General features: G+C 36.6%; 1 protein-coding gene across 1 annotated transcript; it reads left to right on the top strand.

Moving 5' to 3' along the window:
- Positions 1-506: 506 nt before the first annotated feature.
- Positions 507-17,141, top strand: LOC128242931 (trypsin alpha-3-like). Its single transcript, XM_052960384.1, has 8 exons — positions 507-609; positions 2,487-2,596; positions 4,160-4,257; positions 8,337-8,488; positions 9,013-9,135; positions 14,619-14,755; positions 16,463-16,517; positions 17,023-17,141. The coding sequence occupies exons 1-8, from the start codon at positions 579-581 to the stop codon at positions 17,118-17,120; spliced, it is 804 nt and encodes a 267-aa protein (XP_052816344.1). The 5' UTR covers positions 507-578; the 3' UTR covers positions 17,121-17,141.
- The last annotated feature ends 8,062 nt before the right edge of the window (positions 17,142-25,203 follow it).

Raw genomic sequence — 25,203 nt, 5'->3', positions numbered from 1 at the left:
AGTTGAAGAACTAAATGGTGTGAAATTGGATCATTAGTGTTGTTCTTTTTTGTAATTGACGCACTTTTAAGTGTCAAAAGGTCAAACATGTTAATTTCATATGCATGATATATAATCAAATATACAGTAAAACATAAAACAAAACAACTTTTCATAATCATAAGCACTAAAGTTAAACATGCGGGTTGGCCGGTTAGCGCACTCGCTTCACACTAAGCGAACCGGGCTCGATACCCGACCTGGGCGCATGTCAGTTTTGTTGGTGGTCACACAGCCGGGTAAGTGGGTTTTAGGTTGCCCAGTATCCCAAACAACACAAGACCACACTCTCGCGCAACAGATTTAGCATGTGTTATAATAACTTTCTTCACAATCGTTGTAAAATAAATACAGTTGTATCTAAAGCCAACATATTAATTAGTTATACAATTTCTACATACTTTCCAACGTACTTTCAGCGTTGGGATTGGCAATGCTTGCCTTTCATACCTTCAAGCAGTAGGTCATTTGTCAGATATATATAAAGTCGTAGCAGGCACATTTGAAGATCAGATTGTTCATTGCGCGTACACACAACAATGATAACGGTTTTATTACTCCTGGCAATAGGTAATGATTCGTCGATATTAAACTCTTACAATAGTAAAATATGCAAAAATGCTAGAAATAATATAGACTTAATAATTTTTAAAAATATTGACACATAGCTGTTTTTTTATCTGATTGATATGTATCCGCATTATTTGAAACTTTTAATTCTTGAGCTCTTTGGATTGTAGCGGAAAGAGTAATAGAACGAAATACATAATAATGAATTTATATTTGTTTTAAAAATCTCGATCCAAATACATTGTGTTATTGCTCGTAATCCGAGAAAAAAAAGAATATTGCTAGAGCACGTTGAAACCAAACAGAAGATTGTTTGATTACTTTCCGACATGACTTCCGATAATCAAAATTCATGTTTGGATATTATTTTTGAAGGATTATAATTTCGCAATAAATGTGATAAACGTCATTTTCCGTAAAAGGCGATTCCTTTTATTCGACAACTGTTCATTTTATTTCTCAATATATAGATTATCTAAGTTCTTGACTAATTTGATACGATAAGTAAAAATTATTTGAATGGGTATATATAATTGTTTACACTGTTTGGTATCAAAATGTATTTTTTACAGCATCTTTACCCGCACAAGGATTTTATGAATTCTGTTAGCATGGCAAATATTAAAATATGGAAATTTCAATATTCTTGACACTTATTCATATATTTACGTTTATCGATTTTTTTATGGTCGTTATAATAAAGGGAAGATTTGTTTGTTATGATTATCTTTCAATTTCTTTTGTGGATATATTGTATTTTTCTATTACCCAACATATGTTGTTCCTTTTGATGTCTATAAATTTGCCTAACACGGTTTAACTGTCTTTGAATCAACATTTAGACCACATGAACTTTTCCTAAGTACGTGTACTGCTTACATGTTTCCAGCAACCTAACACTAGATCTTCTCAGTCCATAATTGCTTCTCTCTAGGATTGTTAAGTGCATATCAAAGACAAAATTCCCAATGTTTAAACGAAATGGTTGCCTTCACCAAACATATTTCTAATCTTTCAATGTAAGCCATTATTTTCCATTTTTTATTGTGCTTTAGACAACGCTCTGACAGCCACTACTTATCTCAAACATATGCATAACAAGCGATTGATTGCCACTGCTCATTTTATTTGCAAATAAGGGTTGCATATTATTATTGCATGTGCCTAAACAAGCAAATTCCCAAAAGCCAGGTCATTTTTATCCTGTGCTTTTTCTTCCGAGAACCCGAACATTCGCAGGACTACCAACCGTATTAAAAAGACTATTGACCAATGCGTTCAGGTTCATAACTGTAAATAACAGTATTTCATGGTCAACAAAAAAGACTATTGACAAATGCGTTCAGGTCCATAACTGTAAATAACAGTATTTCATGGTCAACAAAAAAGACTATTGACAAATGCGTTCAGGTCCATAACTGTAAATAACAGTATTTCATGGTCAACAAAAAAGACTATTGACAAATGCGTTCAGGTCCATAACTGTAAATAACAGTATTTCATGGTCAACAAAAAAGACTATTGACAAATGCGTTCAGGTCCATAACTGTAAATAACAGTATTTCATGGTCAACAAAAAAGACTATTGACAAATGCGTTCAGGTCCATAACTGTAAATAACAGTATTTCATGGTCAACAAAAAAGACTATTGACAAATGCGTTCAGGTCCATAACTGTAAATAACAGTATTTCATGGTCAACAAAAAAGACTATTGACAAATGCGTTCAGGTTCATAACTGTAAATAACAGTATTTCATGGTCAACAAAAAAGACTAGTGACAATGCGTTCAGGTCCATAACTGTAAATAACAGTATTTCATGGTGAACTCAAGTTGCATGTGCCAATTGAGACTATCACATGCATTTCTTATAAAGCATCCCAGGCGCAGACATGCGGAGAGAGCGGCTTTAGCCCCACCCCAAATCTGGCGATGCAGTACATCGTTGGAGGGCAGGTGGCATCTGAGGGTGACTTCCCATGGCAGGTGGGTATACGTCGAACCTAAATGGGGAAGTATAATGCCATATTATGTTAATCGGCTGTAATGAGAAATTGACTATCCGTTACTGCATGGTTTAGTTTTTTGTTTCGCAAGTGAAAGTAGACGACTTAAGTAATATCAATACATTTTAAATGTCTTATTCATCATTTATTTTTAGGATCAAAACAAATTTCTGAAACAAAAAACAACAGAAACGGACGGACGGACGGACGGACGGACAGACAGACAGACACTGTCAGACAGACGGAAAGACAGACAGACAGACTATGTATTAAATGAATACTTGGCCTCATATATCATCTTAAAATGCAGAATTTTGATAAGCTTTTCAAGTGCATACTAAGATAAGAATATACTATTTACATTTTTATTAATTTTCACATATCATGTGAAGAACATGTCAAATCATCAAATCCAATGGCAACCTTAATGTGTCGAAAAATCGTTTGATCACTTACAGTGGTTCTCTGATCCCTTACAGTGGTGCTCTGATCCCTTACAGTGGTGCTCTGATCCCTTACAGTGGTTCTCTGTACTGATCGCAAACACAACGACAAGAGATACAACACAAATTGTTTAAATCTGATGTATAGGAGTTAAAATAATGATTGTTTAATTATAAAGTAACTTATATTATAAACACAGTTTTGTATGATCGATAACACCAGAGTATTGAATTATAAATGAAAATATTAATTAGACACACGTTCGCAAACATCAAACATACAATAACCTTACTTTAACCATGTTGAGTGCAAAGCTTTGCGCAAATAAATATTCAATTCAATGAAAAATGACAAAATTCACACTAAAATTGGCGAAAATCACCCAGTTTTGTTTTGGTTTTTATCGCCCATTTTGATTTCTGAATACACCGGCGGGTTTGGAAAAAACAACAACAGTACTGTGTGAAGAATCGTGCTTGTATTGTGCTTGTTGTGAATGCAATATTAAGAAATGCGTCTTCAATGTGAATATTTCATGCTATATAAATAATTTACATCTTGCATCATTCGTCCTTTCGTCGATAGAGTTACCGTTACATACGTTTATTCGCTTTGCAAACCCATTTTCGGATTACGAAACCGGTACTGTATATCTTGTCTATACAATATAAGTTTTGTTTGTTTTTTGAGAGAAACTCATATGATCCCGAGTACAACTGGTACACTTCGCACATACGAGTTGTATGTATATGCAATTGGTGTTAGGTACAATGCAGTATATCATAAACTGAATAATCAGACTGTGGCTTTTAATTAATAACAGTCGGAATAAACAATGAAATAGCGGTTTGTACATTTATCAATAAGTTAGTATTCGGTTGAACTATTCTACGTGTTTTACGTGTTTGGTGAGCCAGGTGAGTATCTAAAATGGTCAATTATAACAGCTGCCTAACGCTATTAAGGTATTGTTTGTGGTGGCGTTTGATCACGAATAAGTGCGATATAAGTTCATAAATATGAGTATTGCGGTTAGTACCTTTCATTGTAATGGTATTATTTCGAAGCAGATTTATTCGACTTCCTTTTTCATTTCCAGGTGGGTCTTGTCGAAAACGGATATTTGATCTGCGGAGGAACCTACGTGATTGGCCCGGATGGAAACCCGAGGGTGATCACAGCCGCTCACTGCCTTTCGTGCGTATTCCGTTTAATATTGTTTTTCTTCACTTAATGCCTTGATTTTAATGTATCCCTTTCGAGATTTCAAGTCATACTATTTTTTTTTATAAATATTTGATAGTGGATTTTTGTGGCGAAATGCAAAAAATTGGCGCATGTTGTCCCTTCCGCCTTACGCAATAAATATTTCGAGACAATTCATACTGCTGCATTTTCAAACTTGTGTGTACGTACTTTGCGAAATGACCAGGGTACGAAATGACTAGGGTACGAAATGACTAAGTCCCACCATAGTTTTGGTCGATCAAGCCCGAGCAGTTTCATAAGAATCTGGGCTTGATTGACCCTTGCAATTTCGATGGAATCATTTCCTTGTCTCACTGGTTTTTCACCTTCAACGATTGTAAACTTTCGGCAGTGCGGTTCCTATTGGTAATCGTCACTAAAACACGGAACGTGTCATAAACAGTAAAACTAATTTCACTTTCCTCGCGCCAATAGTTCCGTTCAAATCCAAAAAGATTTGTTCTTGTGTAAATATTTGCCTAACAGGTATCCGTCGGCCATATTAGTATCGTGACAATGACGTCATGTTAAACGTTTTCGTCTTCTTGGGGCAATTATACATCAGTTGCCTTCCGACGTAGCATTTATGACGTAATTTATCACGTGGTATAGACACACTGATTATATTTATGCCATAATTGCGCTCACTTGCCGTGATAATCTCACGGGTGAAATCGATTTTTGTCATTTTTGCGGGAACGAATTTCTTTAGTAAAAATGTCATATATAGTAACATGTGTATACTCGAGATACAAGCAGTTTACTATTTCTCAGATTTTACCAATTTCATTGTAAAAATGGCAACATAAACGCATACAATGCCGGGATTTTCTGCGAAAATGCAATGACGTCTTTTAATCTCGTTTCCGGTATGAGTCTTTTGGTTGAAATTATGCGTAGTTTTCCTATAAAATATCTATTAAATATTGTTTTTGTAAAAGTAACATGACATGAAGTTAAATTCTTAAGGATAAGTAAAGGGCGGAGTGAGCGTAGCGAATAAGCCCTTCTTAATCATTAAGATATTACTTCAGGTCATCTTACTGACTTAGATTCAAGAGATTCAAGGTTCAAAGTATTTATTAAATAACTTGAACACGAGGTGTTCCTCATTACATGAAAGACATAATACATTCAATTGAACATATATACAACGATAACATGATAGGTTTGATATCTCAGACATGAAAAAAGAACAGATATTATAACACAAAACTTTTACATTACACTAACATTTTACTTACACTCCACAGTGAGGATGGACTAACAACTAATTATTAAATATTTATATCATATTTTTCATGATGAAAGCTAGATTTTTTAAAGATATATTATGGTATGCAAAAAAGCTAAAATGTAAACCTTTGATAAATATCATGAAACAAAATTTACAATGTTATGACGACGTTCAAATGCCTTAGTAATAAATTTGTACAAATCAAGCTGATCAATGAATTTCATCATACTAGGCCTAACGATATATTTTCATCTCAAATACATTCTACGTATATCCTCATATACGTCACAAACACAAATAAAATGAAACTCATCTTTAATGTCACCATTATGACATATGGTGCAATAACGTTCATGATGATTAATATCCATAACGCCCAGTTTCAATACGTAACTGGTGAGACGAGAGTCTCAATTTAGTAAGAGGAATTCGATACTTTGAAGAAAATTTATCCAGATACATTGAGCGTTCGAAAGAAGTTTCAAAATGTTTGTAAGTACACAAGAATGGGCTGTTATGTATAGAATTATACCGAGACTTATCAATAAGGCGTTCTTTAAATACTAAATAGAACGTGTTCACATCGACACAGCTAGGGTTTATCCAAACATTTGAAAAGTCATTTGTGTTAAGCAAAATTTTTACATTTTTAGCCCAATTAGTTTTCCCTTTCGCACAATATGATAAAATCTTATTATACAATGTACTTACGATAATAGTATCGTTATTAAGTGTTTTACACCAAAATGTTATAATTCGTGTTTATCTTGTTATATACAATGGATATCTTCCTAGTTTACCATATTTGACAGTGTCGATGTGGACTGTTTAACATGTAATAATAATTTACAAAACTTCAGATGAACCCTTTTAATAACCTTATTTTTTCCAATCCCCAAATTTCACAACCGTAATTAAGAACAAATGATTTTCCTAAAAACATTGGAAAATGGCATTGCCAATGTGAAATTGTTAAGAGGGCAAAATACACCAATTCGGAAGTGCCTACTCATTGTTACACGCCTCATTTATTTAAATTAAAAATTGGCCGTGACATTCCATATTTATAGGTTTTGAAGGTGAATGGTTTATGATTTCAAAAACTGACTAAACATGCTGGATCTTCTTGATCTACTTTTATTTGTTAACATTTTAGCTGCAATGTTTATACCCGTACACCATATATTGTCATTTTACCAAGAACACATTGGATTGTTCAACGTTCAACCAATTTTATTTTCTTCGGAGAAACGTTACTTTTCAAATTTTGTGCAGAACACAAGTGGAGCTTTCTCCCTATATATGGTGTTGGGGTCGTGACGCCCTTGAAATCAATGCAAAAATTGGTCAATTGACTATAGAATACATAGGACATTAAGCTGTGTCTGACAACTCGAAAGAATGGAAGGTAAAAGGTTTAAAGCGTACTTCTAGGGTGTAATTATTATTGTTATTATTATTATTATTATTATTATTATTATTATTATTATTATTATTATTATTATTATACCAGATTTGTTGAGCGTCCTTTTGATAAAAAATACGTTCAAGGGCGCTTTACAATTAAACATGTAAAGCGCCCTTGAACGTATTTTTTATGAAAATGCTAACTATCCATGGTTGCAAAGTGATTTCCTTTCTACATTATACAATAAAACTTAAAAAATAAATGAAGGAACTGTTTGAATCATTGGTGGCATTAAAGGAGTGCAAAGTGCAAAAGTTATTAATATTTTTTCTAAACAATAATTGTTTGGAGCAATGTATGCAAAGAAATAAGACAAACATCTGTTTTTGTTTTATAGATGATAGTGCTATTTTTACACAGCATTATTTATATAAACCTCGTCCCATTGTTGCAAAGATATCATTCCTTGAGGCTTATTGATTTTTCTTACAGCAATAGTATTAATAATTAAACGTTCTGCTGCCTTGTTATTTTTTGCATTGGTCTTTCATTTCTGTCACTGTAAGATAGCAATGTTATTACATTTAGGGAGCCTTCAGTTTCCGATGCGGCGCTTCGACATGAGAGAGTTACTTTAAAGGCAAAGGAATAAATAATTATGCACTATCATTGAAACAGTTTACATTAACCTTTATTGCGTCCCCGAATATCTGTAAATACGTCTCGAACTAACCACAATTATTATTATTATTATTATTATTATTATTATTATTATTATTATTATTATTATTTTATTATTATTCGTAATCATTAGAATATAAAATCCTAATTAAATGTAAATTTTCATAATAATCTTATGTATGTCATATACTCCTTAAATAAACGAAATGTTCGGTACGGTGCGGATTCTCATTTTCTAATATTAGCGACTGTAAAACCAAACTTCAGGGAAAAAATTGTCAAAATATACTTTTATTATTTTTTTAAAAAGTACGAATTTCAAAAAATCCAACAACTCATTGTTATTAATATTATTGTAAGAATCGTAATTTTGCAATATGTAAAACAAGGCCAAAATGTATGAATAAAACATGACAGCAAACCATAGATAGCAATTTTGTAATAAGCATCTACAAAACCTACTTCACCTTTCATAGGGATGATCCGCTTTAGTGGCGGTTACACTAACTATTTGGTTTTGAGTTTTTTAAAATGGACACTCTGATTGTACTCCGAAAACAGAAGTTCAATACTTGTAAACTTCTCTAACAAGTAAATTTCTGACAATTTTCATGATACAAAAGGTACACTAAAATGATATTCTTGCAATAAAGATCCGCATTAAATTGATATGCTATATGACTATATATAATTCCTTCGAAGTGGTAAAAACCCAAGACCAGCTGACTACAGTGTTGTTTTCGGAATGCAGTCCACAGCTGTTGCTGGAAATAGACAAGTCGTTGCTGCCTCCACCATCACAGTCCACAGTGGTTACAACTCCAACACAATGGCAAACGACATCGCCGTGATCAGTACGTATCTCATACGTATCTCGATGGTATCAAACGTACTATTATGTCATGTTTTGACCCCTGGTGACATCGTGTTACGGTGGTACCATTTAACAACGTTTCATGTACAAAGGTTGAACATGAAACAGTTTGACCGAAAACAATATTACATTTTTTTATTGTTTTGAAAGATTGCAAAATAGGCCAGCTTAGGTCCGATTGCCGTTGAAATAAAATATAAACTGCAATGACTTTACCAATGGTGTTTAGTCAGCAATTTAAGTTATATATTTATCATCTTCGCAATAATACCAATGTTATATCTCAACGACGGAAAGGTGATTACTCGAAATATTTCATACTTACCACGAAATAGCACGATTTATTTTGCAATTTTAAAAAGCAACGTGTGATGTTTGAAAAACAAATGGAACAAATATATATATAACAAATGGAAAACTTATTACGAAATGGTTCTTGTTTTAGTACGTGTTTGTGTAAGTTTCCCGCACACTGTTGACTAATTCATACATGTTTGTTTTTAGGATTTAGTGCAGCTGGAAAAACTCAAATTTCCTCAACTTGGGCAAAGCCAGCCTGTTTGCCATCCAGGGCTTATATTCATGGTGAAAATTCACTCGTATCAGGCTGGGGAACAACGTCTGAAGGTGAGACAGTGTATGTTTTATTTGTTCATGCTTACCTGAGCACGAAGACAATATATCCTGAGAGAGTATATATAATCCATGCATGTTCGTCAGGTATCACCCCAAAATTTCTGAATAACAAAACTCTCGTTCAAAGACCTGAGATACTAAGCTATCGACACTTGACATAACCTGGAGGTTTGGAATAAGACGTTTTTTTCACTGACATTCTTTTCAAATCAACATAAACAACATACGCTATATATTTACTGCCACAAGATAACCTGATAACGTTCGCGATTTTTTCTGTTAATTTTCGCGATAGTTATCAAGGTATCTGGTATATCCGCGAAACTTTTTCGGTAAGATAAATGTACGTGAAGTTAGCGGCCTAGCGGCGTGAAGCTAGCGGCCTAGCGGCGTGGAATTGGCGGCCTAGCGACTTTTAGAAAAAAAAGCTGATAATTGCTTCAGAGTTATGAATTTTGCATAAAAACAATTAATTTATCATTGTTTTAGAAAAAAACAAACATATAAAAATGCTTTAAAATAGAACACAATTTAAAGGGACTGAACTCCGTATGATGAAACAGCGAAAAAAGGAAATTGTCGAAAAACTGACATAATCTTGGTATCGATGTGTACAATGCATTGAAACTTAGTAACTGAAGTACCACATAGTTTACAATTAATTTATTTTTCGAAGTGTTTTCGTATTTTTCCATTAAAAAAGATTACTGGGTATGTCTACCTAGTAGAATTCATTCCTTATGCGTGATTGGCAAGTTGATGTAATCACGTGTATTACCGAGTTAGGTGTAAAGCTTAATAATTTCACCTGTGTAGAGTAAGTCTTCGTAGCTCAGTGGATACAACGCTGGACTGTAATTTTGGCGACACGGGTTCGAACCCGGTCTTCGCCGCATTTTTTTTTTAATTTTGGTTTATTTTTTTACAATTATGATATCAACGAGTAAAACATTTAATTGAATAATTGTCCTGAGATTCATTACAGAAAAAAACTGTTTTTGGTGCCAATCTGGTGTACAGTCCCTTTAAAGCTGCACTCTCACAGATTTACCATTTTAACAACTTTTTTTATTTTTTGTCTTGGAAAGAGAAAACTTTTGCGTAAATATCTGCAACCCAATGATGTCAGATTGCTGACAAAAAATCAGATCGTAGATTTACATAATTCCGTCGAAAATTAATGTTTTATGGCTTAAATCGTTACTAACGGTTTAAGAAAAATGCATAAAACATCAATTTTTGAACTTAAATATAAACATCTGCGATCTAAGTTTTTGTCAGCAGTCTTATCAAACTGGTTTCCATCGATTATCGCAAAATTTGGCTCGTTCCAAGACAAGAAATAATAAAGTTGTCAAAACGTTCAATCTGTGAGAGCGCAGCTTTAAGGCCGCTATCTTAATTTATGAATAAAAAAACATTGATTTATCATTGTTTTCCAAGAAAACGCGAGTACAATTGCTTTGAAATAGAGAACATATTTAGGCGGCTAGACCGCTAGGCAGCTAACTTCACGTACATAGACCGAAAACAGGCTATGTGCCTAGTACTGCCAGTAGTCTTTCTTCATGCTGTACAACACTAACAGGTCTATACATCTAGTTAATAACTTAATAAGTAACTTGTTAAATAGATCAGTCTCTTTAAATGCAATTCTGGTTTCTAGCACTAACTGTTAATCTAGTTATGATTTGCGAATTCCAATTGGAAAGATTAATATGGTGGCATATTACTGCCGTAAGATAACCTGATAGCGTTCGCGAATTGTTTCGTGTTACCCACTTAATTTTCGCCATAATTATCTAGCTATCTAGGTAATATTCGCGTTACCTTTTTGGTAAAATTAATATCATAAGACTAAAAACAGGCTTGAAATTGCCCAGAACTGCAATCTATTAATAGGTAAGTGGTAACACGAATCCAGTTAGTATGTTACTTATTAAGTGGAATTCGCAAACCATAACTACTTAACCTGTTAGCGCCTGAATCTTAAATGCATTTAAAGCTAAGTGGTAACACGAATCTTATTACGTTAACCAGTTAGTATTTTACTTTTTAAGTGGAATTCGCAAATCATAACTAGATAACCTGTTTATGTTGTACAGCTAAAGAGGTAATAGGTTGCAGTTCTGGGCACTTTCAAGCCCTGCTTTTAGTCTTATGCTTTGACTGTGAATATAGAGATTTCGCTTATTTAACTAGGCAAAAGATATTTGAGCGGAAAGAGAAAATAAAATAAACGGAAATATATTAAACGAGGATTCGTTAATAGAGTACACGGCTCGTCAATTGTTTAGCCCGCGGCAACTAATCGATTATCGCCAATAATAGGCCCGACACTAGTAGATACAGAATTGATCTTTTTATAGACATTTGAAGAACATGATATGATGCGTCAAGGCCTTCATCCCTTGTCATGTAGTTTACTGTTTTGAAATGTCTAAAAAATAGGATCCTTTAAAAGCGAAAGTATGCTACAGCAAGCTTATTATTATCAAAATCTCCATTTTCTTTGACAACCCTCTTTGGGACAACTATATAACGTTTTTATTCACGAATTATATCCGATTTTTTACGTATTAACGACACGAGCTTAGTCATCAACAGTCTTCCGTTTTAAGCGCACTAGTATTATTCACACGCAGCAGTTAGCCAACCCTTTAGCTACGCCCATCCCCATTTCAATTGACCGCACCCCCAATGTTCAAAACAAATCAAGAAAGGCCCGAGGTCGACAAAATCTAACCATTATCTGATACCGTGTTTTCCACAAAAGTTATCGCGCTACAAAAAATACAACAAATGGCAGCGAATGCAAACTGTCACAGGTTACAAGAAACAAACGGCAAAAACTCCTAACCGGCAGAAATTGGCCACCAGATAAGTATCCCGTGAATGTTGCTCTGTCGTCGTTATGTCGTATACAAAGATTTAGAAAGTGGTTCATTATGATTTTACAATCTCATTAAAATCATATCGTGACGCTCGCTTCATTTCATTACGCTGTGCCCTTTGCGTAAAATCGAGAAGCGAGTTTTGGAGGTCTGAGTTAATGCGTAATGGGGGGGGGGGGGGGGGGGGCAAAAGATGTGTCCTGTCAACGAACCTGCTGACACGAACTTATCAGCACTTAAGAGAAATTCATTTACCTTACAACATGAAAATCGGAAGTTCATTATAATAATGATATAATAACACTCGCACCCGCCAGCGGCTCTGACCTGTACGAAAACATCTTCATTGTATTGTTAAAGTTACCAACATTGTTAACGTCATGGTTTTTAAGTTTCGTTTAATTCTTTCTCTTGTGATCTGATGTATTACTAAGAATGTTTGAGACGTCTGTTTCATCTGTTTGTGTTTTATCTAAAAAATACATTAGTGTTGCAACGACTTTGAAGTGTCTGTGATCATAAAAGCCTTTTATACATCATGTGACATACATGCATTTCACAGCTTATATATTATGAAGCTCTTGAGGTATTACGATAATGGAAATGTAAACTTGTAAATAGTGTTTAAAGAACTCGAATCGTTGGATACGATTGATGGCCCCATGAGTAAATCTGACAAACCTATGAATATAAAGAACTTGGTAAATACGAGCATACTAACGAACGAGTGCAGATACATCATGAACTTAGGCTGTAGACTTTTATAACCGTATCTCGGAAATCGTATCGGCAGATCGACACAACATTTTTAACTTTTGGCAAATTAATGCGCGAACGGGCGTACCAACCCCAGCGCAGTTAGAACTGCGTTGGTCAACGACCTAATTTACATCGAAACTACCTAGTAAGCCATCTGCTCCAATAGCTACGGACTGCGTTCTGCATATTAATTAGCTAGCTAAAAGTAGCGCTGTTAGGAGTTTTTAATCTATGTTATGCGGTAAATATAGTTCGAATGAGCTGCGTTCTGCGTAATATAATGCAATTAAAAATGTACAAAAAACAATTACATGTATTTCAATATCGGCGAGAAACAGAACGATATATAAAAAGCATGATCTGCAAATAGTTTCAAAACGAACGCGTACTAAATCAAATAAATACATGTGTTACATACCTGTGTTTAGATTTTTCTGCGGCCGAAGACCGATAATATCTTCATGTACATTGTAGTTAAGAACAGAATCTTGGTCATCGCATTCGGACAGGTTAACTGCCCGGAAATAAACTCCAAGTACTCGTTAAAACCCGGAAAATATGGATAGTATTATGATGCAATTAAATGATAATTAGGCGTAAGATATCATACTATAATGTTTTAAATGAAATTATAATACTTCATTTTATCCTACAATCAGTTTATGTTTGGTGATTGAAGTTCATTCGGAAGAATATTTTCTATGTTTTAAATTGCTCTTACTTGACATTTTTATTGAGATTGTTAGTTGGTACTTTCTAAAATGTGTGTCGCATAAGACCATTCTCATGTGTAAGTACATACTAACAACGTTTAACCAGTACTAAATGCATAAAAATACACTTTAACCATTCAAATCAAATCGCGTAAAGCGTTGAAAGGCTATCGGTCTGCTACAATTTGTGTCATAGTCATGTAATGCCGAATAAAACGGAAAGTGTGTGAACATTTCTCAGTTTGTCTCAGTAATTTCAGACCAAAGTCTTGAGCATGTAGCAAAATGCATATGCATATTTAAAAATCACTGATATAAACGAGTAATCTGTTCATTTTGTGACATAGGTTGAGGGCATTATTAAGATACATGTACATCAAACATAAAGGGAATAAATAGTATACGGGCGATTCGATCCAGTGGTATTTGTCGTTGTAGAAGGAAGCCTTTAACATAAACCTAATTAATGTGTCCAATGCATTTTGTTGGGATGCATTTGGTTAAGCTGGCATACCCTGGAAGTAAATTAAATACGTTTAAATCAAGTTTGAATTGTAGAGTAGATTTTACTAAAAAATCCTACATGTAAATGCTTTATTCGTGACAGTGCATTGTTTGTGAAACCAAATCTCCAGATAAGGTTTTAAATGATATTGAGAATTACTCCATATCTTATCAGTAACTATTTGGCTTATTCCACCTTTCAAGTGACTTATACTACATGATCCAATTGAGAATCAACATTAACTCTAAAAGTTTGTGCGAAGGAAATAATGAGCAAGCATATACTATCTTTAGATTTTTATGTTCATAATTATGTTTTACAATTGCATGACTATACTCACAAAAAGTTGCAGGCTGAAAGCCAATTAACGCTTTAAGAACTTTGATTGTTCTCATGATTTCTATATATTTATGCTTTACAGTAATAACCACATGTTTTGAACACGCTATTTTTCTTACTTTTGATTCGGTTTATCAGGATACTTCGTGAAGAATTATTTATATATTAAAATTCATTTCAATCGGATGACTTGGCTCATTTTTTTTAAAAAGCTTCGTCGAATAATAATAGTATTGCTTATAATGTTTTTACTCATAAACAAAGGCGGATCCAGTTCAAGCCAGCTGCGATACGTATGGAAAACATTGATTAGCTTGGCCAATTGCGAAAACACAGGCAACTCAGGAAACCTTGACAACACAATGCTCTGCGCTGGAGAGACTGGAAAGGACGCTTGCCAGGCAAGTTTACTTCCTTTGTGAACGAGGCTTTTTATATGTTAAGAGAAGATTCGTAGACTGTTTAGGTGTTATATTATTATAAATTGAAATTCGGTTTAGCAATCAGACCTGCTGGCACCTTAAACAGAACCACACTATTGTCTAAACAGCAAAAAAAAGGTTTAAAGCCTTAGTGCCACTAAGTATCAAATAACTAGATTAAAAAAAACTGAGAAAATACTATAATCGGGTCCCATATACCCCAGGTCCACACGATGCTTTCACTAGCGGATATAAAGGGGGGGGGGGGGTCCTCTAAGTTTACGTTTTACTTTAAGTTAGGTGAAAAAAATGTAAAAAAAAAAAAACGCTCAAAATGCAACATTTGGAAGCAGAAATTGTTAAAATGTTCTCGAGAGGAGTAACCCAAACACACCTGCCTACACTTTAAGCAACATAAATTTCGTTTCTGGGGCACAGGCGAAAGTCAAAGTATACGCCCCCTAAGTTGCACCTCCTCAAAGGTAAAAGCCGGGGCCGCCCCTGGTTTAATAATAATGAAATGTATGGGAAATACTTACACAATCCCACACTGGTCCACTTACCTTCTATATGCTAATGTGGCAGATAAGTGGTCGGAGCATTGACGGCATCACTGTTGTAAAGTGAAAATCTCAGACAGGTACTCGCTTATGTTTTTTGTAGTGTACTTATCCACGGGATCCAACGTGTTTTGTGTTATTCATTAACTTTCTTGTTACGGCCTCTAAAAACATATGGTTAAAAAACTGAGAGAAGCTTACACGTGTGGCCTCCGGGTAGGCGTATTTATTTTGCGAGAAAAGTAATATTACTTACTGAACAAGTGAAAGTATCCTCCCCAAACACCAAAATCCCTTCGAACACCGCCATTCCTCTTCCTTCAAGCACTGCCATTTTATTCCGCATCACACGTTTAAATTTCGGCAAACACAAAGCACGTTGGACATAAAAATAAAGTGTAGCAAATCGGGAGTGTTAATTCTATTTTTGCTGACTTTACCGGCGTGGGTTCTCACCCCATTTATAAAATCAAAATATTGTTATATTGTAACTATATTATCCTGCAATTTTGATATTACATGTAGTAAAATAATAATGAAATAAGTGATTTCCATGGTGGCATATAACTGCCATAAGATAACCTGTTAACGTTCGCGAATTGTTTCGTGTTAACCACCAAATTTTCGCGATAATTATCTAGGTAACTAAGTTAACATTCGCGTTACATTTTTGGTAAGATAAATATCATAAGACTGAAAACAGGCTTGAAAGTGCCCAGAACTGCCACCTATTAACATTATAAGCTGTACAACAGTAACAGGTTATTTAGTTATGGTTTGCGAATTCCACTTTATATGTAAGATACTTACTGGTAAACGTAATAACATGTTATGAACATTTGATGTCAAAACTCTTATACATCGAAAACACGGACACGCCCCTTTAATAAGTATGCAAATATAAACCCTGTGTATGGCTAGCATATTTAAGATTAAGATTTGCCGGACGAAGCCTCTTTAGGACTTGGGCTTATCACGTCATTAGGAGGAGCTACAATTTAAGGCCCCCATACGGCACCCACAAATTTGCTGTTAATATCAATAGTTTAATGAAAACTACAAGGACAGGTATAAGACCCGTATCTACATATCGTTGTGCATATAACTAACAGTATGAACCTTTCAGGGAGACTCTGGTGGTCCTCTTGTTGTGTACAGAGGCTCTAGCTGGGAACTCGTGGGTAAGTTCTTCTAAAGATGGTTCAGATGTGTTTCAATGTTTACAAGAACACAATTAATGCCGTTAAAACGTCTTTGGCCATCAGTTAAAGATTACTGTCAGTGGCGGCATGTTAGGCCCTGTTTATTTTCAGCTTTTATGTTTACCAACGCAAGTTTAAACAGCCTCAAAACTGTTAGTATATCCTTCCAGTGATCAACACACAAACTTCATCGAAATTTTACTATTCAACTAAACATTCATATATATTATCTCATAGCTGAGTCCTACTTTGAGTATATATACTCTATTATTAAAAACAAAAACAAAAACTGTTGTATTAACTATTAAATTAAATTGAAAAATGAAAGAAATCAGTAAAGCCTATTCATATAACGTTGACAGATGAATCATTATTTGCTTCAATAGAATACTTTTGAGACTTTCATTTCCAGATATCATTTCAAGTCGATAGTAACATTTTCGAATCCTTACATTTTAATCTAACAAAACACCACCTACTGTAGGAGTGGTGAGCTGGGGTTTTGGATGTGGCCGTGCCAACTACCCCGGGGTGTACGCCGACACATGGGCGCTGCAATCCTGGATCAACTCAAACCTATAAGTGTTTCTTCGTTCAATGTTATAGGTTAATATCATAATAAAACAACAGAACACACTAGTTGTTTGTTTAAATGTGTTAAGACAATTCTAAATCATCATTTGAGAAAATTGGCCAACACTCACATGTACATTCAACAAATTATATATGAATAAATTCTTTAAAATCTATAGGTATATAGTAATCGCCACACTGTGAACACCACTAAAGCAAATTTTAATTTCATGTCTAAGTTTCCTACGAGAACTCAACAGTCGTGTACCAAGTTTTTGTCATCACATGATTTGCAGTCAAGTATTTAAATTATATACTAGGCCATTTTTTTATTCATTGGTTAACGGATTTTTTTGAAAAAATGTTAACGGGTTGTGCGAAAAAAAAGGAATTCAGACTTGTCAGTTACTAATACATGTATTTTTCATAGCGTTTGTGGCGAAACCCAAAACCAAAAGATCAAAATATCTACAAAGAGGAAAGACATTTTCATAGATATATATGAATGACATTTAAAATGCTTAAGTATGTTTTGATTTCTATGCAACACAATGTCTGCAATGCCCCAAGCACATCCTGACTGCAAGAGTTTTCCTATTTGCAACACTATTTCCATATATTGGCCTTACAATGAATATGCCTGTGTCTCCTCATTGCTGGGCACTACTTCTTCTCAACAGAAAAAGCACACTGTAGCAAATTTCACTGACTCAATTATTTATTAAATGGCATAAGGAAATGTAAATAATAAAAATGATTTATATTCAGTAATGCATTCTTTGAAGTCAAGATATTTCTCTGCAGCTTTTACAAAAATTTAAGTTACCCAAGAATTTGATTACTTGAATAGTGGTCTCTATATAATTTGTTTAACAATTAATGCCCCCTCGGACTTACACAGGACAATATATGTTATCAATAACTCTTGTTTATATGTAATTTGTTACCATTGATACAGACATCAGCCTTGATAAACCTGTTTCCAAAAATGAAGTTCTCCTGGCAGGTTTTTTCTGGCGTTATTTTCGTCCATTCTTTTTCATCGGTTGACGCATAAATAGTGTGATATTTTGCGTCACCTGATGCTGATGCAATTACACCCTCACTGTTGAGTTGTTATTCCCCCAAAAAATCGTTTAAATGCAGATTGTATATTGAAAATGAGAATATTTTTTTTGTAAGATCTCAGCTCAATTGAGGCCGCCATTGTGAAGACAATTTTTAAACTGCAGCCTTATGTTGAAAAGAAACATGCAACAGATTTTACATCATTTCATGTGAGCAAAAAAAATAATCCGATTTTCTTTTTCAATATTCATTTATATTTTTTTTTGGAGTTTTCGAAAGAATTGGGCGGCGGATCCGTTAACCAATTTATTAAAAACAGGCCCTACATATTAGGCTATTAGCATATTTGGTATGTGAGAAGCAATAGTTAGAATGAAAACGTCTACATAAAAAAAATCGAAGTTTACATTGCTGAATGTATTATTATTCTGCGTTAATCGTACTGTTCTTGGACTGATACCGCCGCCATTACTGACTTATACTGCCACAATCTCTAACTGATACTACTACTAGCTCTGACTGATACTGCAACCATACCTGACTGATACTGTCAACATCTCTGACTGATACTACCGTAATCTCTGACATTTACTGCCACCATACCTGACTGATACTGTCAACATCTCTGACTGATACTACCATAATCTCTGACATATACTGCCACCGTACCTGACTGATACAATAACCATTTTGACTGATATTTCAAGCATACCTGACTTATACTTCCAACATACCTGACTGATACTGCCAGCATACCTGACTGATACTTCCAACATACCTGACTGATACTGCACAATTACCTGACTGATACTGTCACCATACCTGACTGATACTTCCAACATACCTGACTGATACTGCCACCATACCTGACTGATACTGTCACCATACCTGACTGATACTGCCACCATACCTGACTGATACTGCCATCATACCTGACTGATACTGCCACCATACCTGACTGATACTGCCATCATACCTGACTGATACTGCCATCATACCTGACTGATACTGCACAATTACCTGACTGATACTGTCACCATACCTGACTGATACTGCCACCATACCTGACTGATACTGTCACCATACCTGACTGATACTGTCACCATACCTGACTGATACTGCCACCATACCTGACTGATACTGCCATCATACCTGACTGATATTGCCACCATATCTGACTGATATTGCCACCATACCTGACTGATACTGCCACCATACCTGACTGATACTGCCACCATACCTGACTGATACTGCCACCATACCTGACTGATACTGTCACCATACCTGACTGATACTGTCACCATACCTGACTGATACTGCCACCATACCTGACTGATACTGCCACCATACCTGACTGATACTGCCACCATACCTGACTGATACTGCCAACATACCTGACTGATACTGTCACCATACCTGACTGATACTGCCACCATACCTGACTGATACTGCCACCATACCTGACTGATACTGCCAAAATCTCTGACAGATACTGCCACCATACCTGACTGATACAATAACCATTTTGACTGATACTTCCAGCATACCTGACTTATACTTCCAACATACCTGACTGATACTGCACAATTACCTGACTGATACTGTCACCATACCTGACTGATACTTCCAACATACCTGACTGATACTGCCACCATACCTGACTGATACTGCCACCATACCTGACTGATACTTCCAACATACCTGACTGATACTGACACTATACCTGACTGATACTGCCACCATACCTGACTAATACTGACACTATACCTGACTGATACTGCCATCATACCTGACTGATACTGCCATCATACCTGACTGATACTGACACCATACCTGACTGATACTGACACTATACCTGACTGATACTGCCACCATACCTGACTGATACTGACACTATACCTGACTGATACTGCCATCATACCTGACTGATACTGCCACCATCTATGACTGATATTGCCACCATCTTTGACTGATACTGCCACCATACCTGACTGATACTGCCACCATACCTGACTGATACTGTCACCATCTCTGACTGATACTGCCACCATCTCTGATTGATAGTGACACCATACCTGACTGATGCTGCAACAATATCTGACTGATACTGACACTATACCTGACTGATACTGCCACCATCTCTGACTGATACTTCCAACATACCTGACTGATACTGCCAGCATCTCTGACTTATACTTCCAGCATACCTGACTGATACTGCCACCATCTCTGACTGATACTTCCACCATACCTGACTGATACTGCCACCATACCTGACTGATACTGCAATCATACCTGACTGATACTGCAACCATACCTGACTAATACTTCCACCATACATGACTGATACTGCAACCATACCTGACTGATACTACCACCATACCTGACTGATACTTCCACCATACCTGACTAATACTTCCACCATACCTGACTGATACTGCAACCATACCTGACTGATACTGTAACCATACCTGACTGATACTTCCAACATACCTGACTGATACTCCCACCAAACCTGACTGATACCGTCACCATACCTGACTGATACTTCCAACATACCTGACTGATATTGCCAACATACCTGACTGATACTGCCACCATACCTGACTGATACTGACACTATACCTGACTGATACTGCCACCATACCTGACTGATACTGTCACTATTCCTAACTTATACTGCAACCATACCTGACTGATACTGCCACCATACCTGACTGATACTGACACGATACCTGACTGATAATACCACCAGACCTGACTGATACTGCCACCATACCTGACTGATACTGCAACCATCTCTGACTGATACTGCGACCATACCTGACTGATACTGCCACCATACCTGACTGATACTGCCACCATACCTGACTGATACTGCCAACATACCTGACCTATACTTTCAACATACCTGACTGATACTGCCAGCATCTCTGACTTATACTTCCAACATACCTGACTGATACTGCCACAATACCTGACTGATACTGCCACCATCTCTGACTGATACTGCCACCATACCTGACTGATACTGCCACCATACCTGACTGATACTGCAATCATACCTGACTGATACTGCAACCATACCTGACTTATACTTCCACCATACCTGACTGATACTGCAACCATACCTGACTGATACTGCAACTATACCTGATTGATAATGCAACCATACCTGACTAATACTTCCACCATAGCTGACTGATACTGCAACCATACCTGACTGATAATGCAACAATACCTGACTGATACTGTAACCATACCTGACTGATACTGTAACAATACCTGACTGTGACTGCAACCACATACCTGACTGATACTGCCAACATACCTGACTGATACTGTCACCATACCTGACTGATACTGCCACCATACCTGACTGATACTGACATTAAACCTGACTGATACTGCCACCATACCTGACTGATACTGACACCATACCTGACTTATACTGCCACCATACCTGACTGATACTGCCACAATACCTGACTGATACTGACACGATACCTGCCTGATACTGCCACAATACCTTACTGATACTACCACCAGACCTGACTGATACTGCCACCATACATGACTGATACTGTAACCATACCTGACTGTGACTGCAACCACATACCTGACTGATTCTGCAACCATACCTGACTGATATTGCAACCATACCTGATACCTGACTGATACTGCCACCAGACCTGACTGATACTGACATTATACCTGACTGATACTGCCACCATACCTGACTGATACTGACACTATACCTAACCTATACTGCCACCATACCTGACTGATACTGTCACCATACCTGACTGATACTGACACGATACCTGCCTGATACTGCCACAATACCTTGATGATACTACCACCAGACCTGACTGATACTGCCACCATACCTGACTGACACTGCAACCATCTCTGACTGATACTGCCACCATACCTGACTGATACTGCCAACATACCTGACTGAAACTGCCAACATACCTGACTTATACTTCCAACATACCTGACTTATACTTCCAACATACCTGACTTATACTTCCAACATACCTGACTGATACTGCCACAATACCTGACTGATACTGCCACCATCTCTGACTGATACTGCCACCATACCTGACTGATACTGCCAACATACCTGACTTATACTTCCAACCATCTCTGACTGATAGTGACAACATACCTGACTGATACTGCCACCAGACCTGACTGAAACTGCCACCATACTTGCCTGATACTGCCACCATCTATGACTGATATTGCCACCATCTTTGACTGATACTGCCACCATACCTGACTGATACTACCACCATACCTGACTGATACTGTAACCATCTCTGACTGATAGTGCCACCATCTCTGATTGATAGTGACACCATACCTGACTGATGCTGCAACAATATCTGACTGATACTGCCACCATACCTGTCTGATAGTGACAACATACCTGACTAATACTGCCACCAGACCTGACTGAAACTGCCACCATACCTGACTGATACTGCCACCATACCTTACTGCAGTACGGAATATTATCGTACTAGATGTCAGTACCTCGAAAGTCCAGTAGCGATTTCCTGTCTTGTCAGGACGCGAAGCTGAAGTGGCGGATGGCTTCAGCATTATTGAGGTGACTGAAGGTGGTGACTTTAGTGCTCTAAAATCCATGATAAGTGTAGGTAAAACGCGCCAAGTGTCCGTCGCCTACAGCTATGTAGACTGCCATGTATGTATCACGCAAAACAGATATTTGTGTATAGACTTACGAAGTTTCAGTTTTATGACGGACAGAAAGTGGGATTTATTCCAGATATATTTCGGTTGTTAAGGAAATATTCACTGGAACATATTCTTATTGAATACTTGGCGTCCGGAATTTTCCCATCAAAATTAAGTTGAAAAATAATTCTGAATACAAATGTGATAGAAATGGAGAAGACTAAAATAATGGATCATATTAGAGACAAACATGGTGATGTGACAAGAGATATTCTGCGAATTGACGACTGCTCAAATTTATGGATTATATGCAGGAACACTCCAAAATTAATAAATGTATGTGCACAACTTTTAAGATATTTTGCTTCTGTACTCTCAAGACAATACCGACAGATGTGCAAAAAATGTTCACTTTATGTCGAAAACCTTAATGTGCATTTAATGTTCATATGTCATGAGAATGAGGCAAACCAAGTGAAACTGTGTGAGTCTGTGCTGGATTCGTGTACCATTGATGCCTTTACTGAACTAATAAGGTATCCAATTGAGGAACAGTGTGTTCGCATATTTAAACTAGCGACTGAGAACGATGGTGAAAAATTAAATAATGTCAGGGTGGCATATTTCCTGAAACAAGCATTAAATAGAAACGTGGCGAGTGTGTTATAGCTTAAATAATATATTTTTTTGACATTGTGTATTTAATGTCTACTGAGCATTAATTATTGCAGCTATTGTTGTGTTTCACTACAGTATATACATGAGCTTGTTGATAAAATATAAATTCAGTTGCATGTACTATATTTCTATGACATGCACACTCTAATTGTTTTTGTTGTTGCGTAAATGCTTTATTTATCATTGAAATATGTGTTGTAAATACGTTCTGGTCTTCATTACTGGAGGAAATAAAAGTATATCATGCCAGTGAAAAACTACGATCAGAGCAGATGGTTGCTTTTATAAACAATGCTGAAAAAAATCGAAACGGAAATAATTGAATGTAGTGACTCGATCTGTTTATTTACATCCTCTACGCTGGGAGCTATGAGAAACCTTACAAACTCTCTTGTTGGCAGGAAAACGGAGGTGGAGGATAAAGTGAGGCATATGGAGTTATTTCTGGATAATTAGAAAATTATCACTTTCGCCGCTGTCTCAACCAGAAATGACGTCATGGTGCTCGACGATGTGCATATCCCAGACGACAGATTGGTGCTAGATGACGATTGCCTGGAAAATGTGGACACTGAATCTCACATTGAAGGAAATCCTATCCATGTGTTAGTGACACATCGCAGTGACGACAACTTCCGCTTAGTTGAACGCAAGTTCGTGTAACGATACTGCAGTTATAGGTTAACGTTAATACTGATTGACCAACGTGATTGAGAGTAAAGGACCTGGTCTTAAATCTATTTTGGTGTTTCTATTAAGAGACAATCGTCTGCGTGGCCTAGTGGTTAAGGCATCCGCCTTCGGAGCAGGAGGTTGTGGGTTCGATCACTGGCCGCGTCATACCGAAAGACCCTTAAACTTGGTACAAGTAGCTCCCTTGCCTGGCGATTGGCAATTAAAGGGTAGTGCATGGAAAGGCGGTGTTCTCAGTTCTGGTTCAACCGAATAAAATTATATCCCGTGTATCAGTGCTTTACACCGAGCACGTAAAAAACCCCAAGAGGTCTCATCGCAAAGGACTAGGCAATCACACTCGGACCTCTTGTATCTCACTCTGTTTCTTTAAGTCTTCCAATGTCTGGATTCGACTGCGAATTGCTGTCACATCTATATCATGTCACTTATGGCATTTAAACACAATTTAAGTTGTGATGGCGTCAAACCATAATGCAGCCAATGGGCGCGGGCAGACCATGATAAACTAAAATAACAAAAAAAAAACAAAAAAAAAACAACAACAGCCAATCGCAAGAGACTGCTAGTAAACTGACTGTTGCTTCTGTTGAGAGTGAAAAGTGCGTGCTTATCGATGGAGTTTGGCCTGATTATGTGAGCTGAAAGCCATGGCGATCAGGTGAGTTACGTCGACAAGATGTACATACACGTCAGGTGACGTCTCGGGACGGAGACGAGCGTCGATGCTCTTCGCGAGTGTGCGATGAACGCTGATTCACGGATAACATCATATCAGATTCCTCCTAGACTCCGTGGGGTGACTCATAGGCAATCTGAAGGACGTAATTTTGCGACCGGCAAGACTACGGACGACAAATGTGTGACATTAAAGACGACGATCGAAAGGGGCTTTACACGCAATATGACACTAGTCGGTCTTACGGGAAGTCGTTTCAAT

The sequence above is a fragment of the Mya arenaria genome, chromosome 2 (genome assembly GCF_026914265.1).
Source record: "Mya arenaria isolate MELC-2E11 chromosome 2, ASM2691426v1".
Taxonomy (NCBI): domain Eukaryota; kingdom Metazoa; phylum Mollusca; class Bivalvia; order Myida; family Myidae; genus Mya; species Mya arenaria.
The sequence above is the reverse complement of the archived record's forward strand: the minus strand, read 5'-3'. Positions and strand labels throughout refer to the sequence as shown.